Source organism: Seriola lalandi, unplaced genomic scaffold (assembly GCF_002814215.2).
Source record: "Seriola lalandi dorsalis isolate HSWRI2012SDOR001 ecotype SW California unplaced genomic scaffold, Sedor1 jcf7180002054182, whole genome shotgun sequence".
NCBI lineage: Eukaryota > Metazoa > Chordata > Actinopteri > Carangiformes > Carangidae > Seriola > Seriola lalandi.
In genome coordinates, this window is record NW_019524735.1 from 258,104 (window position 1) to 280,955 (window position 22,852).

Below are 22,852 nucleotides of genomic sequence, written 5' to 3' on the forward strand. Positions count from 1 at the left end.
TTGCCATTCAGGGAGTATGGGAGGCCTGCTGTTTTAAACCCCTAGATCCCCACACATGGTGTAGCCACCACAGACACGGCTCAGAGAGTCAGCCAGCAGCCGGGAGGTGAGCAGAAAGGAACAGGCGGTGTCCCCTCCAGAGTGAGCACAGGAGCGTGTGTGTGTGCGTGTGTGTGTGTGTGTGGCATTCTCAAATGACAAAAGGATACCAGTTGTGCAGTTCAGGTGGGAGGAGACATGGAGGTGGTATGGAGACTCACCTGAGGGAGAGTCTGGGCTATTGGGACCGGGGCTGTAGTGGAGACCAGGAGATGTGTAGGGGCCGCAGGAGGCCACTGTGCCATGGAGGAGGTTTGGGGGCTGGAGGGAGAGGGGGGCTGCTGTTGCGCAGTCTCCCCAGCGTGATGCATCTACCTTCAGGGTGGCAGCAGGCGTGGAGTGGGGTGCGATGGAGCGAGCACGGGCTCAGTGGCGCGGTCACCTAGGGACGCTGAAGCTGCTGTAGCAGGACTGATAGTTATTCCTTGAGAGAATTGCAAGATGAGCCCCATTGTATTAGCAACCCCCTTTTACTAAAGTCTTAAAAGAATGAAGTTGGGGTGTAATATATCTGACACATATCTGAAAAGCAAATATAGTGTGGTTTTAAGTTTTATGTTTAGAAAAAGAAATATAGTACTATGTATAATCTCTGCACAGTTTCTGTAATTTAGCATAATATTCTAAACTGTATGTTTCACTGTGAATCAGAATTAATGTTGTCAGAGTTAAACTTCAGTAAATTCCTTTGGCAATGGGAAGCCAGCAAATTATTCCATACTGATTTGAAATTCTCAGACATTAAGCTTTTTAATTTCCAAGCCATACTTTTGTGTTGCAACTGTTTGAGTCGTATCTTTTAGAAATTCTCTGTGTCTAATATGGTCAGCACTCCCAATTATTCACTCCACTGACAAGTGAAACAAATGGGACCAACCAGTGCATTCTGTATTATCTACACCCCTTGGATTCCCTGACAATAATTAATACAATGGCAAGCTGCTGTTACCAGCCCCGACGACATGAGCTCAACAACATAAGCTCTCCCTTTCCAAGAGCTCTTGAGAGGAAATTACATCCAGCAGTGAGGTCATATACATCGCGGCCACTAGCAGCTGGGTCATGTCATACTACTGTCTGGGAGCCTAGATCAGATAAAGGCCCTATTGTAGGGTGCTGTTAACATCACCAGGTTATTATTCACATCATTACACCATGACTGTAAGGTGCATGGAATATGTCAAGAATAATATGAATGTAGTCCTGACCATAGAGATATATGCAGGCTTTAACAGCAAAGACTACCCCATATATATTGGGGAAGTTCATTAATATGCCACATGATCTTACTGAGGCAGCAGTGCTGATGACCTCACTGGTATGGTCACACACCATTATGTAGTGTTACTTCATTTCCTCATAATACAGATAAACAGGGAAATAACATTACTAATATATCATACAAATAGCATATACTGTATGTAAGCAGTGTTAGTTGATTTAGGTGTATATTTTTTTAAATAGAAACAAACATTAGTCTCATAATAAAAAAATAAATAAATACAGGCACATTTGAGGTTTAACAGTCAACTGACCAATATGTCCGTTTAAAGAGTTGTCATGTAATCATACTAACCCCTCTTATTTTAGCCTGCAAGGATATTAACAGGTTTTTTAATTATAGAGGAGCACATTCCCCCAACATCCATTAAAGGAATGCCATGCTAATTTTAAATCCTCGCAGCAGGCATTGGCATCAACAGAAGAAAAGTGGATGAGTTTCTCTTTAACAGCTGTAATTTGTGTTTTCCAATCACCATGCTGATTTCTGCTCATTATACTCACACCGGTAAGTGAGCAAAGTTTGGATTGATTGACTCTAATTAACTAAAAAATGTTCCAAGCCATGGATTTATTATCATGCTAGCTAGCCACAAATGTCAGAGACTTTCACAAATTATTATCCTGTTAAGATAAATATCTTTGAAATCAAACGAGTGTGGAAACACAAGGAACATGTATTGTTATACTGATGAATTTGTTTGGCATGTTTTCTGTGGAGTTCCACATTAAAGACTCACCTGGGCAAACACACAGTTCCAGTGTATTGTTTAGCCGCACAGTATGACTGAATGACAGATGCTGTAGTTACCTAAACTTTAAAGGAACACACTCCCTAATAACCTAATGTAGTGTATAAATACTGCAGAGAATGAATAGCAGACAATGTTTGAAATGATTTAGTAAAACAATAAAATAATATAGGGTTAGGGTTATATATATATATATATATATATATATATATATATATATATACATACAGTATATTGTCCATAAGATTAAATATATTAACAGTTATCATATGTATTCAGAACTGTGTGGTCCCCTCTATATTAACAGAAGACCTATTTCCCTCTTGTGTGCTCCAAAACTTGGCAGCATCTCCCTCATTGATATTTTAGACACAGTAGCACCTCTCTCCACTCACATTCTTTCTTTGGCTCCATCAGCTCCATGGCTCAACTCTCCACTTGCCCATGAACAAACACAGGACGGTTTGAGTGGACACCTCCATTTTCCTGGTTTTAAAAAGATCTCGCAACCGAATTTTGGTTAGCTTGAGAAGTCTGAACGTTGCTCTGATTCACTTGGCTTCACATCAACGATCAGAAATGATCACTGAAGTGAATCCAAATGAAACGGGCCCATCGTCTGCATGGTGGTGCCAGGCTGAAACTGAGAATCATGCTGCTTGTAAATCAGATTTTCCCCAACATGTCTCTAGCAAAATATGCCTTTATACAAAATTACACAAAAAAATCTTATAAACCAGCTTTGATGTATCACAGAACACAACAACACAGTATGGCCTGTGCTGTATATTTCATCCTCAACATACTGAAACATGCATCTAATGTGAAAGAAAATACATCTCAGCTGTCAAGTAGTCCCCATCAGTATTTCCACAATCCGCCCTCTTTAGAGTAGCAGCATTTAGGTGTGTCCACTTTGAGGTATGCCTGCAGATAAATGTGATGACATCTAGTTGTGGCTCTTTTTCATTTATTTAGGGGATTGATTAGATGCAAGGAGAGCAGATAAATGTGTTGGGGAGGCACTTTCTTTTGAGATATTGCCTTATAGCCTGTAAGGAATATAAGACAGACTGAACATTTTTCTCTTCAAGGTGCTTTTGGAGATCTAGTGGCATCATGGCTTTGTGAGTAGTCGATATGAGGTATCACGTTAATGTGTGTGTGTGTGTGTGTGTGTGTGTCTCTCTGTACAATACTATATAGTTTATGTTAGTTCAAAGCTATAGAAGAAAACTTTAATCACTTTGCAGATAAATGATACTATAAAAGTTCTAATATTTGATATCTTTTTTTAACCAAAGTTACATTTTGTATTTACATTCAAATTGACTAAATGATGATACTTAATTTGAGATGAAACGCTACAATCATGGTAAGTACTAAACTGGACCGTGTTGCAGTCAATTATGTCTCTCTAAGGTTGTTGTGTCCATACTGCCCCCTTCTGTCTCCACTAGTATGAGAGTCATCCGGCGTATCAAGAAAACAACAGCATCTCTATCAAGCAGACACAGACAGGAGAGGGCAACACATATTTCTAAGGAGCAGTCTAAAAACACTGACCTTGACGCCACGAAAATAGTAAAAAAAAATATCGACACAATGTCTCTTTCTAGAACTATGACCATTATTAATCACATGTTTGTATTTTTTTTTTTTTAAGAGAATTTAAATATTTTAGGAATCTGATCATATTTGGACAAGTATTGTTTATCCAGAGAAGAACTCTCTAACTTTTAAAGTCTATATGGAGCAGACATTACTGTTGTCTACCATTAGTATGACATTGTTGAAACATGATGAAACAAAAATCAATTTTCTACAAGTACTAAATGTGATTCAGTTAAGATTCCAAATTGAAAACAGTGTTTCCCCAGGGTTCTTTAGAAAAGCCAGTGGATAGTGCACACACAACATCCTTTTGTGCACACTATTTACCCCTGGATTGCTTCAGGCTAATGTCTCAATAATTTTCACTCCTTTCTCAGGTCCTTCCCACAAAGGACTTAACTAATGATCCATGGACAAAATGAAGCATTTAAATTTATTCATTAATCATTCATCTCCAGCTCATTGAAAATGCTAAACTTCCACAAAATTAAGATTGAATATTGAAAAGTGATTGAGGGAGACAGCTTTCAGAGAGTGAGGAGAGCGAAGAGAGTGGAGGAGTGTGCGGTGCCATTACAAAAACGGGGTCTTTCCAGAGACAGTGGTCTTCACATGGGCATGGTCAAGGTGGGCAAGGTGTACTAAGTGCTAGTTAAGGTCACGGGGTTTCACTAGTTGTAATTAGATCTTGGAATCTGGAGAAGCGTAGAATTTCTGTCAACACTGCCTGTAATTATTCTCTTTTCCAATTAATGGTGACATAGATTAATTATCTGATGAGGCAAAGCCAATTGCAATCATTCACCCAGCTAAAATTAGATCAGTCCTGACAGCAGCATGAAAGTCACCTGTTTCATTGTTATGGATTTGCTGCAAGTAAAGAGGGGGGAATAGTGAAGCGTGCTAGGGTAAGTAAGTTGTCTGGTACAGGTGAATGTCCAATTACACTGCTATTTGAACTGAAGGCATCTACTCATTCGATCCAGCGGCATCTGGACTGGCTTGTTTGTTCACCCCAGCATCATCAGTGGTAGTAGAGTCATCTGTCAACGATTGCAGGAACGTAGAGATGAGCTGGATTTCCTCTGACAACCCCTCCTGTTTGAATAAGGGGCAAACAGAAATGAAAAGAGACAAATTAAGAAAAAGCTGTTTTCTTTAAAAAAAAAAAAAAAAAAAAAAAAAAAAAGTCCTCACTCTATGTTCATCCCACAATTGTGAGAGTAAAAGGTACCATCTTGTTCTTATTTTTGTGGGGAAGGAGAAAAAGAGGCTCCTGGTGAACCACGTCCAGGTTCAGTGCTCTTCTGTTTTAAAAACCTCAGCATCCAGTTTTTCTATTAAACTGCCTGGCACTGTCAACCAGCTTGGGAATCTGAACCGGCGTAGCCATGCAGAAATTCTCTGACTAACAATTATATCAGAAACAGGATCTTGGATTACTGTCCCCTGGGACTGGGGCAGTGGGCGTCTGCTCCAATCATTACTGGCCATTCAACAAGGCTCTGCACTGCTCTCCGCTGTTAGCCATTGTCAATTATGCCATCCCTAGTGTAAACTCGCAGAACACAAAGCTGAACTGCCAGTTCTGGCAGGAGTGTAACAGGATGACAGCCCGCCGCACCCCACTCCCACCCACAACCCACCCCCACCCACTACCACCCATCCACCCACCCTAGGGTTCCCCGGCCTCCTTCCCTCAAGCTACTTTTGAGCAAACTGCCATTTGGTTTCTGATTCAAGCACGCCTTAGCCGTGAAAGCACTAACCTGACCTCTCTGTGTTCTGCTTGTGAGGTTAAGTGGACATGATGGATTAGTACAGGCCTCATCAGGATTCAGCCTGGTTTAACTCCAGTTACAACTGGTATTAGTTCTATTGATTTCTCCATTTCTTTTTTATAAACTGGCAACTGATATTGATAATCATGTTATTGTAGTCTTGGAGTCTTTGTGTTTAGCTCCTCTCTACTCAGAATATCATTCTGCATTCTCGATATCTGCATACTGTAAGAGCATTTCTTTATGGATCACATTCAAGGTCTTAATATATAGGTAATCCTGCAGATTGTGTGTTTTCGCGTGCGCATAAACTCCTAAAGATTTTCTTTTTTACTCATAAAGGTTTTTCTCCATGTGTACTTTTTGGAGGATAGATCCTGAGTCGGACTGTTCATGAGGAGCCTGTTTAAAGTGAATGCTGCCTGCTCTGATGGACCCTGTGCTGAGCTGTGACGGGTGACGGTGTGGTGCGCTTGAATACACCAGCTCTTTTGTCCTTCACACTCTGCAGCTCTCTGATAGCTCCTCCCCCTGTGCCCCACTCCTCCCTGCCTTGAGCTGTGATCTGCTGGGGCCTTTTGAGGCTGGGCCGTTGAGACATGGCTGCTCCCTGTAATGTCTGGACCAGACCTATCAAAAAAACATGTCAGCAGGCAGAGGAGGAGGAACTGAGATGGAAGCCGCTTAATAGTATTTGCACCAGGTACTCCCCTGGAAAACCTCTAATCAAATCTTTGCATATTTTGCCTCCAGCATATTTGATAAAAGTCAGATCATTTTTGGGAACAGCAAATTGACCAAAAAAACCAAAATAGGAATTTTGCACAAAAACAACAGAATGCAACTGAAAAACATAGCTAGCTGGGGATTTGGGATGCTCTTCTCTTAGCGTGAAGAAAAAGTAAAAAGGGAGAAAGCGATCCATAGTATGGTTGCATGCTGCCTGGCTCTGCGGTAAAGCTGGACAGGACATTTCATAAAGATTCATCACTGTCCCTCTGTCCGCTTTGACCTCATCTCACGTCACAGCACAGATTAGACACCGATTATCCTCTAATTGAAGATCCTTACTTCTCAACCTTGCAGAATATGCTGCTACTCTTCTGCAAGACAGACAGAAGGTTATTCGTCTTACAAAGAAGCAGCTGTAACACTGATATCTTCCATTTCTTCTAATGAACTCACTCTGAAATAGTCGTAAAGTCAAAAATGCCACTGCTAAACAGGAAACAGGATCAGATGTTAATACAATGTGACCATGCACAATGTGTTGTGTATATAGAGTTATCTAGAGAGGCAGAGCTAGCCTCAGACACGGGGTCACTGCATAGGCACTCTAGCAGACACATCATCCATCACATCAGTCTGTGATCTCATGAGTGAATGTATAGACTGTAATGTAAGAGTGGCGTCTTTAACTCCTCCATAGCAGAGAGGCACAAAGCCTTGGTGGAGGTTTGCCTGGCTGCCCTTGCTTGGCAAAGAAGGCACAAGGCAACTGACTAGCCGGATGAGGCTCAAACAATACCAAGCATAACATGGAGTTACTGTAGTATGCAAAAGAATACGCTACCATCTGGTAGAGTACCTAGACCGGGATAAAAGTTGAATAAAGGGATTTGCCATTTAAATGAATAGTTGCAGTATGTGCAATTTCCCTCCCTGTTTTACATGTATATGTACAAATACCTGGGCTGTTTTTATTTTCTGGTTGGTCTCTTGAGAGAGAGCCTGGCACCGGTCCAGTTCAGCCTTGCTGTTGAGGCTGCGTTGTTTGAAGTATTTCACCAAAGCTTTGTGCATCCTCTTCTGCAACAAAGAGAGCTAGGGGGAGAGAAGGCAGAGAAAAGGAATTGGTAAGGCAGGAGAGGAAATTAATGGCAGTGTTCAAGAAGAATGATGGAGGGGAATAGAGAAAGCAGTCAATAGCCCATTCTGCAGTACACGGGCCTGACAGGAATTTCACAGTCTCTTGGTTTCTCTGCCCACTCGTGTGCACTCATCAGAATCCAGTCACATCTGGCTGCCAGGATGGGGGGTTAATTTTCTCTAAATGCTTCAGCAGTTTTGTTCTAGCCGAGGCAAACTCTGTGACTGCAAAGCTGATGAGTAAAATATTTCTACTTCACCCAGTTTAACTTTATACCAATCCCCTCAAGACATATTTTACACATACACACAGAGTCATGAACCCCCCACTGAAACCAGAAATTATTCCTAGTCTCTTGGAAAGACATGCTGCTTGCTTTATTATTTGAACACAGTTTCAAGCAAAGAGGTTTAAATTCTGATAGATGCCATTGCTTTTCTTCCCCCTCCATCTCTCTACTCTTCCTACAAAGCTTATCATTGCTTGGCAATGTGTTCCCCAGTGCATTGAAAACTAAAGCGAATTAGCTCAGTCATCAGCTCCTGAAGGAAAGACAATAACAAGAATGCTCTTTATGGTGTTCCCTGTTAAAACCCAAGAGCTGAAAGCCTCCACATAAACAAAGCAATGCTTACATGTACAGTAGATTCAAGAGGAATTTTATAAGAGGTGCGTACTGGCAAGTGCTATCAGATGCTAATTAATCATGCTTTTTTTTCTTTTACAAAGGAGAATTTTGCATATTTGCATATATTTAGACTTGTTCAATTTAGATGAATTCATGTTCTAATGAATACAAATACTTTCATCCTCTCTTTATCAAAAAAAAAGTCTCTAATATTACATAAACCATTGGAAGGGTCTCTTAATTAGATAATTAATAAATAAGACATACCTTTTCCGCTACAAACATAAAAAGGCTTTGTATGTTTGTAGTGCCTCAATACAAGTGAAGTTTAGTTAAGTTAAATGAACTGTGTCTGAAATACAGGTATATTAAAGTTGCAATCTGTAATGCTTTTCAAAGTAATTTACTGTATGTATTTCATCCCACCTGTTATCATGGAGTAGGGCATACCGCTAAAACTAGTACATTTATGCACCTAATTATGTTCTCCAATCTCTGCTATTAAGAAATGTTGATGATGGTTGTTGGGTCACACCTGTCCTGGATGACCATGCTCCTAAATATAGAATAAATAATAATTTTCTACACGCAATCAGTGGTGGTATTAAGATCCTATCACCAAAGTAATACTGAAATATAATTGCACTGAAAATGTCATGTGAGAGCACAGTATGCAATTATCATTATATATTACACTATAGGATTATTATTACTGATGCATTAATGTGTAAGTAGCATTTTACCTTTTTAGTGTTGGGTAGTTCAAACTTTTACGGTGCATCATATTTTATAAGCTCATCATGTGTTTCATGTGTAAAATCTTAATTAATTAACTAATTACTAAAGCTGTTAAATAAATGTTGTAACATAAAAAGTATGAAATTCCATTTTTGAATTATAGTGAAGGATAAAGTAGCAAAAAATTTAACTACTCATGTACAAGTACAAGTACCTGAGGGGCTTGAATACATGTACTTCCATCACTGATTACCATTCAAGTTAACAACTGACACTAGATACTCCAAACACTCAGCTGTGTTTCGACATAACTTGTGGAAAGTTAATCATTTCAGTTTTAATGGCAGACCCACACCCTGCACTTTAACATGTGAATATCAACTATGGATTGTGCTGTGAAGGTTTGGAAAAGTTCAAATTACAAATATCTAATTCCCACTTCCAAGCATTATATATTAAGCATTGTGCTAGGAAAAATATTCATAATGGAAGTAATCTTACAATTGAATATGTAACATAATTTTTTGCATGTCTTTACTTTGTCAGTGTATTCTGAAAGCATTTTGTATCATATAGTAGCTATCTTGAAATCATGAAGATTGTTTTAAACTTGTCATCTGAACTGTATGTCAGAGTTGGCTGCTGTCAAGATTATATTTTATGGATATTTAAGAAATGGATTTCATTGTGTCCCTTAGTTGAATATAATAAAAGAGATTATGTACCTCACAAAATGACTGGTGTGAGGAAACTCACACATATGCACTAATGTTTTGATCTCTCAAATGATCCTGACAGTGTTAAATGCATTTACAATGTTGCCTCAAGTTATAAACAAAACACTGAGGGTGATCACATTGTGTAATATTTGTACTAACTGGGACATATATATGCAAACATTATAATAATTGGGAATTAGAAACAGGAAAGAAAATTACTTAAATGTTCCTCTATAAATCAGATTAAATGCTATAGGCCTGCATCTACATTTCAGAAACACAGTTGATTATGAGCTTGTTATAAAAAAAGTAAATTTAGGCATAAAACACTAGCCGAGAGGCTGCTGTTGTACAAGTGTAGAGTTGAAACAAACAAAAATGGTGAAGGCTGAATCCAGAGTAAAAGAAAATCAGGCTTTGATCATGAGCGTGGAAAATCCTGTCCACAGGATTTTATTTTTGCATGCATTTTTCACTTGATAACATTCATGCAGTTAGATGAGGAATTGCTCAAGTAAAGGTATTAGTCATTTTTGGAACAAATAATATGTATTTTTCATTGCAGGAGCAGCGTGGCTTCTTCCTGGTGTTATGGTTGTCATGTGTAATTCTATTCCAGTTAAACAGTGTCAAAAACTATAAAGATTAAACAGTAAAATGCTGCTGAGTTGTCTCCCTCAACTAGTCAAGAAGTCTGATGCTATTTTAGCACTAAAGGCACATTTATTGTCTGATCTTAACCTGTATTTGCCTCTGATCCCTAACCATTTGCTGTGGTGAGCAGAAGCAAATTTGTAACACAACGATAATAAAACGTTTCACCTCTGACCACCTTACAAAAATACAATCAGGAAAAGTCTAAGTTATAGTATTTACATGTACCATCAACCTCTTGCTTTACTCCCTTTGGTGGCAAAACTACATAGTTATCATTACATTATGTCACATCCATCATCCTCCTCCACTCAAGTTATCTCATCATTATTAGATTGCTGCAGTAACCTCCTCACTGGTTCCCAAGCTGAAACCTTCTTAAAATCACTGCCCATGCAAAGAAGAGTTATCTAGTGCTAAGAAGAAAAACATGGACTAGAACATAAGGGAAAGGAACATGAGATAACAGTCAAACATATATAAAAAAGAAACATGGGGGAATAAACTAAATATACCAAAATCTTATATAAACCTTACCTGTGTGTAATAATTAAAAGATTTATATTCATGGTTTTTTTTGCTCAGTGCTGACACTGCCTCTTGTTTGGCCCCCATGAGGATCTTCTTAAGACCTTCATACTCGATTGCCAACTCTTTGTTCTCCTTCAGTGCGATTTTTAGTGCTTCCTACACACACAAGAAAACAAAAGGTTTAGTTAAAACTGGAAAGGTAAACAGTATGTTTACAGTAGCAACAGAACACCCACCAAGACACAAGCAGGCGCAAGGTCGACTGCAGACCAATATTTTAACTAATGTAATAAATACACTACAGTGTCACTAGTGATGCACGGATCTCACTTTTTGTCTCCCAATCCTGATTCTGATACATCAGAGTATGTCAATCCCGGATACCAATCCAATGCCAGTTTTCTTTTTAACTGTGTTGCATGGATTATTGTGGCACTAAGAACTTGATTCAGCAGCCTGTTGTGACTGAATGAGTGTATCTGATATCTGATAGTCGATGAAACTGACAAAGAAACCATATTTACAGTAATGTGAATCAGTCACATAATGATAACAATCCAGTCTAATTAATTATTAACTGTCACCAATAGACTAAAAAAATTATGATTGAAACCAGGCTCCTCTTACACCTAAATGTGAATTTTACAATTTGAGCAGAAAGCATTTACTAATTTAACCAGTGTGTCTGTAGAAGACCACAGCTACATTGTGAGAAGAACAACTGTTGAGGCAGCACGATGTACAGTTCAGATCGAAGATATGAAGATCTACATAATGAATGATCCCACAGATCAATGTTTTCATGATTCACAATCTGACATTTACAGATACCCAAAAAATATTGTATGTACTGAAGAGAACTGGATTCAATATGCAGCACTGCAGATACTGTATAGTAACAACATACTGACCATTTACAAGATACATGAGTTGTACAACTGCCTTGCTGTGTGCACATACAATACATGCATTCTGTATTTGGGCTGTTAATTAAGGCAATACAAATAGCAGGCATACAACAATTGGCTCTTTTCTGGGAAATCAAGCAAATAAATCACAGTGAGTATGTGTCTCTCTGCGTGTCCCCTTTTCATTTGAACAGTGTTTCCCAAGTACTGGATATGTTGTTGGTGAATATCTCAACTCTACCTGCAGACATAATGAAGTGTGTCTCTGCAGTAAAACAGAACAGCACTAAAGTGATGAGTTTAACCCAGCAGAAAGAGGGGCTGTAAACATGACAAATGCCTGCTATTGATTTCAGGTTTAATTACTCCATGCAGCACTGACAAAGCCCATCTGACGCTGTTGTGAAGTGTAAATGGAACAAATTACACTTCATTGCCCATAAGAAACTGATTGCGTCGGCAGTTTGCATTGTTTACTTTGTCCTCACCAAACGACAAGCCTTGATCAATTCAAAAAAATAGGTGCATGTATGAAAGCTGAAGTCCTTTCAGACATGTATGGGTTCAGTAGAGACTACCGCAGATTTCTAACAAGTCAATCTATTTCCCCTTAATATACTCTGTGTTTGTATCTTCAAAAATGACCATATGCGGATTGTGTTTTATACAGACACATGAAAACTCCCATCAGGCTGTTAGTTTAACTAACCTGCATCAGCTTGGGTTTAAAACAGGAGCTGCTACCTACAGGAACTTATGGGAGTTTAGCATTGGGTCAGCATCTTTATAAGAAATCTCATATTTGAGAGTGTCTGACCATTCTGCTTCATGCACTGTGACTTCTGAATGCACACTCTGCTTATTATGTTATGCTAATGCAGACATTATGTGTGCTTTCTATTGGTCCCAATGATTAAAGTGACCAATTTCCTTAGAACTTCAGACTCACTCTGATCTTTTTATTTGGTGAGGAGTATTGTTGTTATATCATCTTATTTCGTCAAGTGAAGAGACTAAACCCTTTTTTTGCATGGCTAATTTTTATCTGGCTAATGGGAGTTGTGTCTATGAGGAAGACTTCTAATTTTTAAATTGTCTCACACCAACAACTTCTTTAAAGTTGCTGCACTTGGATGCATGGCGGCTTAAGCTCCATTGCCTTTTCTTGTTTTGAACTAATGCATTCTTGATCACCGTTTAATGAAACTATATACCACATGGCGATTTCACATTAGATAAGCCATGTGAAACCCCCATCAGCAAAGAGGCTCTGGCTGGGGCTGATAATCCTGCAGATGAAAACCTTACAATAAACAGGGGTTTCTCCTACAAAGGAGTGTTCAAATACATGCCATTTTGTGCACAGTAGACTCATGATTTTACAAGTGCCTATTTGTGACATTAATTTAAAAAAAGTCTTGAATATATGCTTATTTGATATTGTGAACTGTATGCTTATATTGAAAATTGCTATTGAAAATGTTGGCCTACAGGTAACAAAATAGGCAAAGAATCTCACCACGATACGCATCATCAAATTCGTCCAGACAAAAGACTATAACAACAGTGAGTTGTCATTTGTGTGAAAAGCACTTAAACAAGATGGCCATGGCTTGTAATTTTAATTGCACACAGCTCTTTTCTCTGCATCTTAAGGGAAGTATTTTGACAGGCAATGTGCTGACACTAATCCACAAACAAATAAACAATGAGATGTTTTTTACAACTTGCCTCTGATTGCACAGCATATGACACAAAAAGACATGTATTTACAGAGAGTTACACTGAACAACATTTTGTTACCTTGGTGTCTTCCATTTCCTTTTTCCTTGCTGTAACATGAGCAGTGTGTGTCTGCATGGATCGCTGTGCTTGTTGTTGGCAGTTATTAATATCAGACTGCAAGGTGCTCATTATGAGAGCAGCTGATTTGTTTTTGAAATCCACCACATCAAACACACTTCTGGAAGGAGGAAATTAGAGATATACAACAATATTATGTCACTAAAATCATTAGTATTATAATTATTACTCAAAGCAACACAGTTTTTAAGAGACACCCAGCCTTTTAGAAAAAAGTTGAATATCTAAAATCAGAGAAATACTAAACATTTTTACAGGAAAGGTTAGTTATTTCTTTGGGTATCTATTCATCTCTTCTCAAACATGCTGACATTGTCATCACCATTAAAAAAGGTTGACTATTTTCCAGTAATCAAGTCATTTCCTTAATCTAAACCATTTTGTTGAGTGTGTCCTCTGAAAAACTAATCTTACTGAAGTTCCGCTATGACTTCTGGCATTCTTTCAACTATTTTTTCCATTTTATCTGAAGCATCTTGGTATTCTTTGCTCTTCTTTGTAAGGTCACTGATCCTGCCCAGAGTGTTGTCACATCTCTTTATAGTGGCACTGTGTAAATCCTGTAAATAAAGAGTAGCATTAATGTTGAAAAAAGCCTGCAAACCTTACTTTGTTCAAAGTGCTTAGAGCAAGAGATTATTTTGTTCAACAAAAACATGACATGATAAATAGCTGTGACTAGCTTGGTGCTCAGTGAGCTCTACTGAGTAAACCTGACTTAGCAACTTGTTCTTGGACTCCAGAAGAATTCCTTTAAGGATTCCTTAAGTTTTCTTCTCTTACCTGAGCAGCTTTCAGATGGTCACATTTGAGTTTTTTCTCCTTCTCAAGGTTGTGTAACGTGTTCATGTGCTCACACTGAATCTTTTCCAAATTTTCTGTCACTTTCTTGATTTTCTTTACAAACCAAAAAGAGATCATAAATGTAGCTGAGTTTTAATACATTATTTTATAAATTTTTGGTTTTTATTATCAAGTTTTATAAGTACCTCAATCTTTGTCTCCAGAGCTTTTGTTGCTGAAGATGCAACTTCAAATTCTTTCTGAAGTTTTTGGTTGGTTAGCTCTGAGCTCCTTTGCTGTTTTTTTAGTCCTTCATTGATATTTGCACACTGACCCTGATTGAAAAGAAAAACAGAAGGCAGAGTGACATAACCCAAAAGTCTTAAAACATGAACAGGGGGTAAAAACCATTATGGGAAATTTAAAAAAAAATATGCAACTGAATCCAGCTGTGCATTTAAAACTACCTTTATGAAACTCATAATGTTCAGTTTTTATTGATACTGTGCTTTGTGAAATCTTCGTCTCCATGACAACATAGAAATAAGCTTGTGTTCCACAGACACTGAAAAAGTTTGCAAATTTCAATGTAAATCTATTTCGTTGCACTGCAATTTTGTGATGACATTTTTCTCCCTTTTTCTCAGAGTGAAGAATCCTAAGTGCCTGATGAATTTACCTTCAGTAGTTCTATAGCAGTCATCTGACCTGTCAGATCTTTCCTCAGGTTTTCAATCTGTTTCTGTAAAACGTAGAAAGTGCAATGAGTAACACTGGAGAAATCAGCTGGCATCTCACATTTTCCTTACAAACTGTGACTCGCGCAGTGTACATAGCATGTGTACATATGTTGTCACTCACCCTGGACCTCTGTTCTTCCACGAAGGTGAGCTGCTCCTGTTCCTCCAGCTTACTCTGGGTGACACTGTGCTGGGCTACAACTTGGGTCACTTCCTCCTTGGCCTTTTCCCACTGCTCGTCATTGGCAATGATTCTCTGGAGCATCTGCTTCCTCTCCTCGTGCATCTGCTTCACTGCTTCCTCACTAACAAAAATCACACAGTAAAGTCATGCTAGACACACGTGGCCTACTACTGTATATAGCAATACACGTTTGTCCACTGTTTTGGCTTTGACATTGTACCTCTGAGAAATTTTCATCTTGTAGTCTTCAATATTCTGTTCATACTCCATGTTTTCTTTGCGGATGGCGGCAAAAGCATTTCGTTTTAAATGGAGCTGCTCTTCTATGCAGGAAACCTCTGCTTCCCCATTAAGTTTCTGTGGATAACATAACATTCAAGCCACTGAATGGATGCACAAAACACCTTACATTGCTATGGATTCGGACATTATCAGCACATATAGCTCTACTGAGAGTCCATTCTCAACCATGGCGGTTTCATGTCATGCTCTACCCAATGAACTATCAAAACACATGTAAGCATCAAAAGCAGCACCAACATTACAAATAGATGTCCAGTAAGTTATTGTGACTTTATTTTGTTGCTAGTGTGACAATACTTACAGATCTCTCAATATCTTCTTGCAATGCAATTAGTTTCTCTTTCAATTTCTTATTTTTTTGCATTTCATCATCAATTTGAAGTTTCAACTGCAAAATCTGTAATACAAGCATAAGAAAACATGAATTTGACTACTTTTGTACACTGCTGAAATCTACCTTTTTGAGAAATATAAAAATTCACATATGGACAACATCACTTACCTGTTTTTTTTCAGTTTCCTCAAGCTCCATGATTTGAGGAATACGTTGTGTTATGGCTGCGCACTTCTCTTCTGTAAGAGCAACTGTCTTTTCAGCATCATTTATTTCTTCGCATAAACTTTTCTCAACCATCTTCAATTGGTTTAAATCTTCCCTGGAGAGAAAAACAATTTTGTCCTTTGTTATTAAGTTGGTAGATGAACGTTAGGAATCACATGGTAACTCACTAAGCATTGGTATCATGATATCTCCCCCCATGATAGCAATAGTATCACAACCTACATGATACACAATATATTGCAAGAATATAATTTTAAAACACATCATGACACTTGACATGACACTGAAAATATACCTTTGAAAAGAAATCTGAAAATCAAACTTTTATTTTATTTACTTCATTATGATTAGCGTTCAGTTTCACAGAGTTTTAGGAAACCTGGTCTTGGCTTTTTCAGCATCAAATAACAGATTTAAAGCATTACCGCAAAAATTATGCCAAGTCCATTATTTCTATACATCAGGACACCTGCACCTGTTTGTAGTCAGTTTATAAAATGGCTGATGGCAGCAAATAGATGGCTAACTCTATATGCAGTTTAATTTACCTTGGTTAGCACACTGATGTGGAACATTGATTAAACTGTGCTGTTAAATGATATTAACAGACACCTGCCAACCAGCCAGAAACAAGTGCTCATGACATAATTTTAAATATAGAAATGGTGTAAATGAGAATTACATATGATGAAATGACTACATGACTAACTACAATATATGGTTGTTAGGATAAATACATTTGACTGTTTTTTTTTACATTACAATACAAAACATTAGCTTCCTGAAATGTCCTTCGTTTTGGGAGTACTTTGTACTGTGTATAAAACCTATGAAATCACAGAAGATATGCATTTGAAAACCGCAATCAATTCACACTGTCATAACAGGCAAATGGACAGAGGCCACAACAGGGCAGAGAATTCAGATTGTGCCCTGTGAAAGACACTGGTGTTGCTTAGTATATACTGTAGATCAGTATGCAGTTTTTACCATTACTACTGATTTAACTTGTAATTGAACTAGAAATTGATTAAAGGTATTCAGACATTTTATGAAAGGTATCTCCCATCTTCCCAGCTGTACTGCTTGAACCTGGACTGAACCTGGTTTTTACCACTACAGTTAAGACAGATACTCACAATCTGTGAGCCACCTGATTCTTCATTGCAAACAGTACATGGTGTAATGATGTTTTTTCATTGTTGGCATTCAGTTCCATCTGTTTTAACTCCTTCTGAACCATTATGAGATCACTTGTTGTTTTTGAGTATACTTCATCAGCCTAAAAAAGAAGGAAGGGGGTCATGGGCTTATTATTTTCCTCACATATTATCTATGAACAATTTCACAAAGTTACTGACATTAATAGTCAATGCATTATTCTGTTAACAAATCATACTCTGTAGAAACTATATACGTATTCTCAATCCTACATACCTACTGATCACTACCACAAGCCAACGCAGAGGCTATGCACTAAGGGGCTTTAACATTTTCTCTTAGCTTTGGTAAATCCTAGAAAATCCAGAAAGCCGAAGGCTAGCTATTAACCCTGGGCCTTCAGTAAGCCTGGTTTTAAGGATTCACACTTGAACATCAGAGCCCAGGGTTAACATCTTCAGAAAACTCCCAGCCAATGACATGGTGAAATGTGATTAAGAAACAAACATTTCATTTGTTCTAACACAGTCAGTCTGGTGTTTCGTTCAGTAAGCATAAACCTGCAATATTTTCAGGTCAAAGGTGACCTGTTGCATGTTGATCCCTCTATTTCTCACTTCCATAGCAAAGTTGCATGTAAACATTCAGGTAAAAATACAGCTGGTCTTAATCAGGTAATTATACTTTGATGCTTCCTGCCATAAACTAAAGATATTAAAAAGAAGAAAAGCTAAAAGAAAGTCAGGGAATTATCAAAGTTATTAGGATTCATTGTCTGGGGACCATGAATGTTTGTACCTTATCTAATGGCACTCCAGTCAATTGTTAAAATAGAGAAATTTTACTTGAGACCAAAGTGTTGGATGGACACTGGACCAACAGACCAACAAACACATGACTGAGAGATCTTCATCACATTCAGCTATAAAGTAACAAGTACATTAACCTTATCTGGTTTGGCTGTTAAGGTGAACCAAACCGAAAGAACTGCATTTTGCAGCTTGCCACAACGGGACTGTGTTCACAACAAACTGTTGGATGTTAGCTTATCTAATTCTTGCACAAATGCCAAAATAATTATTCAGCTTCTACAAAAGACAACTTTTAACCACATCTCTGCAATCACAAGTTACCAGCTTTTGTAGACAAAAAATACACAGTACAAGTGGTAATAGAATAAATCAGATTAGAAGCTACCTCAGCTTGTGTAGTGTTGATTTGATTTATGATGGTTCTCTGGAGGTCCAGATTTTCTTTCACAATGGGGATTTGTTTTTTGGCAAAGTTGATGTCCTCCTGTAAGTGCTGGTTCAAAACCTCAGTGTGTGACAGTTTCTCCTGGACCTGGTCAAGCTTCTCTCTTTCCAGTTTTAGCTGCCACTTCAGTTCAGTGATGTCTCTGATGCAAGCCTCATGCTCTAGAAAAGCAACAGCGAAATAGAAAGCTTACTTACTGCAGTGTGGGACAACAGAATCACAATTAATCACAAGAAGCAGGTCTATGAAAAGATGACAAACCATCTTATAGTCACAAACCTTTTTGGACAATAAAAGAATGCTCTTGTTGCTTCCATAGTGAAATACTGTCAACTCTGTTCTCCAAAAATCTTTTTCTTCTTTTTTCTTTGTGGAGAGCTTCCTCTGCATACTGCCGATCAGCCTCCAGCCGCTCAATCAGATACACAACCTCTCCAAGGACATCATTTATTTTCTTCAATAGTGGCGATAATGGACAACTTTCTGGAGGATGGAAAACTTTACAAGACTGGCACACTCTATTGTACTATATCATCACTTTCAACTCAATAACCCAAAAATACCAATAGGTAAAACATTTTTTTGCAAACCCATGTTAACATAAACTGACCAACTACAAAGTGCAGGTGATTCCATAAATGAGGTTTATCCTCATTTATGGAATTTTATTAGTATAATTGTGAAGTGGGTAGCATATAATTTGTTCTTATTCAAGCAAAAGATGTGAACCAGTAATTTGGACTCCATTATTGTCACGTTGACGTAACTGCTGCTGCAAGGAAAGAAACAACAACTACACCTAGAGCTTCTCCACTTATGTGCTGCTCTATTATCTGCATTAGGGCCACTGTTAGCTGTGCCATGTCAGAACAACAACTGAGAGAAAATAATTAGGAAATGACTTTATGGTATTTGAAAAAAAAGAAAATGTTCACCTCTTGCACTAATTGCGACGCCTTCAACAAACAACTCTGTAGACATCACTGATTCAGTATCTGAGTCTCTGGATTGAAATCTGTTAAAAAAAGATGTTAAACTCATGTCATACATTCACGTCACACTGAATATGACAAACAGGAAATGAGAACAATAAAAGACTTCACCTTAAAGTTTTGCTGTATTGGTGCTTGTCCTGGTCGATCTGTGGCTGATATTTTCCACACTAGTTGAAAACAAAAGGAGAAAAAACACTTCTTAATTGATTTTACCTCTCTATCACGATATTTTGGGTTTGATCACATCTGACATCATTTTACCTGTTGACACCACCTTTCCACAGTCATCTTCAGCTGTTGCATATGGTAAAGAGCATTGTTCACACATGGTGAGGGACTGTTGAGCAAAGCGCAATTGCGACGTCTACCAGAGCAGACGACTTGAAGATCTGCTTGATCTTGAGGAACACAAACAAAACTTGAGAAGCAAATGCTTTCAGAGAAGTAATGAAAAGCCAACACTACCTACAGCTTCTTTTTACCTAATGGGACAAATCCCTTGAAATATTCTATAAATAACACACTGACAAACCATCCATCAATGAAAGAAAATCATAAAACTAAATACTCTTGTTGGAACACCCTACGACTACGTCATTAACTTTATTTTGAAAAAGCAATTACAAAAATTTATTTGGCTGTGAAAGATGTGATTCCTTTCTTTTTCTTTGATTCTGTTTGCATAGACTGCAATATATTGGAGGCATCAGTGAAAGAGCAGAGACAACTAATTTGAACATCTTAAGACAAACCCAAGGGCACACTTCTTAGTGGTGAAAGGACGCCATCTGGCTGAGAAAAGGGGTAAAAAAAAACCCCCACAAGTGGTGCAGACTGTAATCTACTTGATGTTAGTGGCAAAACATTTACTGTACTGTATATTATTTCAGTGCACAGTGTGTAAATGCTAGTACTTTTTTGCTGTCATTATTAGCTGTTAAGAGTATAGTGTTAAAGGCTACAGTTACTAATAGTTTTGGCAGATTTACTAGCCACTCAAAAAAGTTACCATCATTTGGCCAGTGTTTAATAAAAAATTAAAAAGCTGAATAATCTTACCAAGATCCAATGGCTGCAGGCAAAAGTTGTAATCCAAAATTATAAGTGCCTATTAACAATGGAATGCTTTATGAGTAGCGCTTATTATTTGGGGATTTTATTTTACATCTAGGAACTTATTCCATCATGTCCTGGCCAAATGGAAAGTGATAGGTCCTCAAATATCCTGTAAATACTTCAAATCAATAGGTGTTAAGACAATAGCAAGATGGGGCTCTTTTGCTTTTTATTATGTTGTTTTGTTTTTAGCATTTTGTGGTAATTTTTTTAAGCCTTTATCATAGAAAGTAGAGACATGAGAGGAAACAATGGAGGGTGAGATGCAACAAAGATCCCTGGCCAGACTTGAGCTGGGATGTTGCAGCGTCTTAATACCCAAGCTTCAGGGGCACCTCAGTGTTGTGTTTACTCGTGCTAACAATAGAGCCTTGGTAAACAAACAATCCTGTTCTGGTGCCAAGTCACCAGGTTCCACTCGTTAGGTAGGGAATAAAATCTCCCCTCCTACCTGCATTAATAGATCGGTGCTCAAAAAGAGCATATATTGGTCCCTTGCACCACTGACCTCAAGTCTGCAAACCATATCAAAGAAGACCAAGAGGGCTAGTCTGAGCTGCAACTTGTGAGATCTGAGGAATGGGGGGAAATGTGTGACTCTCTTAGCCTTGGGTTTGGCTGTGGCTGAAATGTGTGTGAAATGTGTTTCAGGTGACCACCGGATCCTGGCCCAAATTCCTTTTTATCTGTGGGTGCAACTTTGAGGAGTGAGAACCAGCCCTGGATGAAGGGTCCACTCCCAGGGAGAGAAAGACACAACAGCACACCAGCAACTTCAAGCATCACAAGTGGTGGTGCGACATGCACCGCCAGGTATTTGTATACCTGTCTCTCTGAAAACGCCAAGACAGTGGCATTTTTTGTTGCATGGCAATTTTTTATGGACAGCATCACATCTGTGGGGTAGTTAATAGGCCCCTTCATTACAGTTTTCAGTCTATTGTGCACAGCAAGACAGATCAATACCATCCAATGGAGATACAACCAAAACTGTCAGGGACCTGCAGACAAATAAGTACACTAATCAGTAAGGAAAGGGTAGGCCACAAACTCTATATTCGGAACTAGTTGAAGCTTTCCCACCTCAGATGACACTCAATACCATTATTCTCCATTAATTATTCGAATGGCCAATGAATGAGCTTACTCAGACCAATACAAGAGCAGAGGAGAGGAAAAACTGAGGGGTTACCTGAAATAAAGGCCATCTGTTGCCGAGCAGTTTAGATGAATAATACACACTGAAAGAACCAGGTGGGGTAGCAAAGTGGTAAGGCAATATGTCAGTGGCAGGCTGAATTAGCTCTAAATCATAATGGCAGGGTGTATTATAACCACAGAGCAGACCCATGTTAATCTAAGGGCCAATCACTGATATTATTTATTAGATAGTTGCATTACTTCAACATTATTCACATTTCCTGCAGACAGATCAGTTTCTGATGTCCATATCTGTTTTGGTTAATTTCATTGTAAACGAAACAAATAAAAATCATATTACAAAATAAAGAAAGTGAGAGAAAAATTTGAGGACCAGTGAAAAGAAAACATTGTATTGCAGTTAAAGAGGTGAATTTATGAAAGAGAAATAGTGGGGAATTGAAAACATGTAGCACAAAAATGTATTGTACAAATATAAAATGTACCCTATTATTTATCAAAAGCTAACTACCACAGTAGCGTTGAGTCAGTTAACTGACTTTAATTAACCAGTTGCCCTTCTCACCTTGTTGACTCGGTCGTCCCTCCCTTGATGGGAATCTGAGGGGTTCAACGTCTGGCATTGCTGCAACTACTCCGATATTATCAGCGAATTTAAAGCAACCTTTTCACCGTCCTGAGGAAAAGTAGAGGCATTTACGTTCGACATTAACCCACATCCTCTGAGGTAGACAATATTTTTTCATTATTTCAATAACTCCTTCACATTGGATAGTATAGGGTCAACTTCTGCCGTTAAACTCACGAAGAAAGTTGGCTAACCCCTGCTAAAATTGCGTCTGATATATGTTTATCTCTTAGCTAACGTTAAGTTAACGTTTAATTAACTTGGCTAATGACAAATTAATGAGCTGGGGCGGTCGTTGTCATGGCAGAAAGTGAAAGCGAAAAGTGGCTGTCTATTAACTTACTTGTTTTACCGCACTTTTGGCTACCAGCTATCTGTTAGCCATCTTGAAGTTTGTTATTGTTCTTCTGTGTGACTACGCGGTAGCTATCCTGTCAAAAAAGTTGCCTTTCATTAAAGTTTCCTCCGTATGAATCAACTGAAGTTGCTGTCAATCTTCTGTGGCGGTTGCTAAGCAACAATGG

General features: G+C 38.3%; 1 protein-coding gene across 1 annotated transcript; it reads right to left on the minus strand.

Moving 5' to 3' along the window:
- Positions 1-4,704: 4,704 nt before the first annotated feature.
- ccdc178 (coiled-coil domain containing 178) lies at positions 4,705-22,369 on the minus strand. The gene is given in 21 exon segments (XM_087173334.1): positions 4,705-4,844; positions 6,080-6,109; positions 6,112-6,157; positions 7,217-7,351; positions 10,674-10,823; positions 13,379-13,538; positions 13,853-13,998; positions 14,222-14,335; positions 14,428-14,556; positions 14,901-14,963; positions 15,083-15,266; positions 15,366-15,502; positions 15,750-15,845; positions 15,951-16,104; positions 17,150-17,292; positions 18,369-18,589; positions 18,708-18,911; positions 19,364-19,443; positions 19,532-19,590; positions 19,685-19,821; positions 22,266-22,369. Coding segments are annotated over 21 exon segments (2,505 nt in total). The 5' UTR covers positions 22,324-22,369; the 3' UTR covers positions 4,705-4,785.
- Between the last annotated feature and the right edge of the window lie 483 nt (positions 22,370-22,852).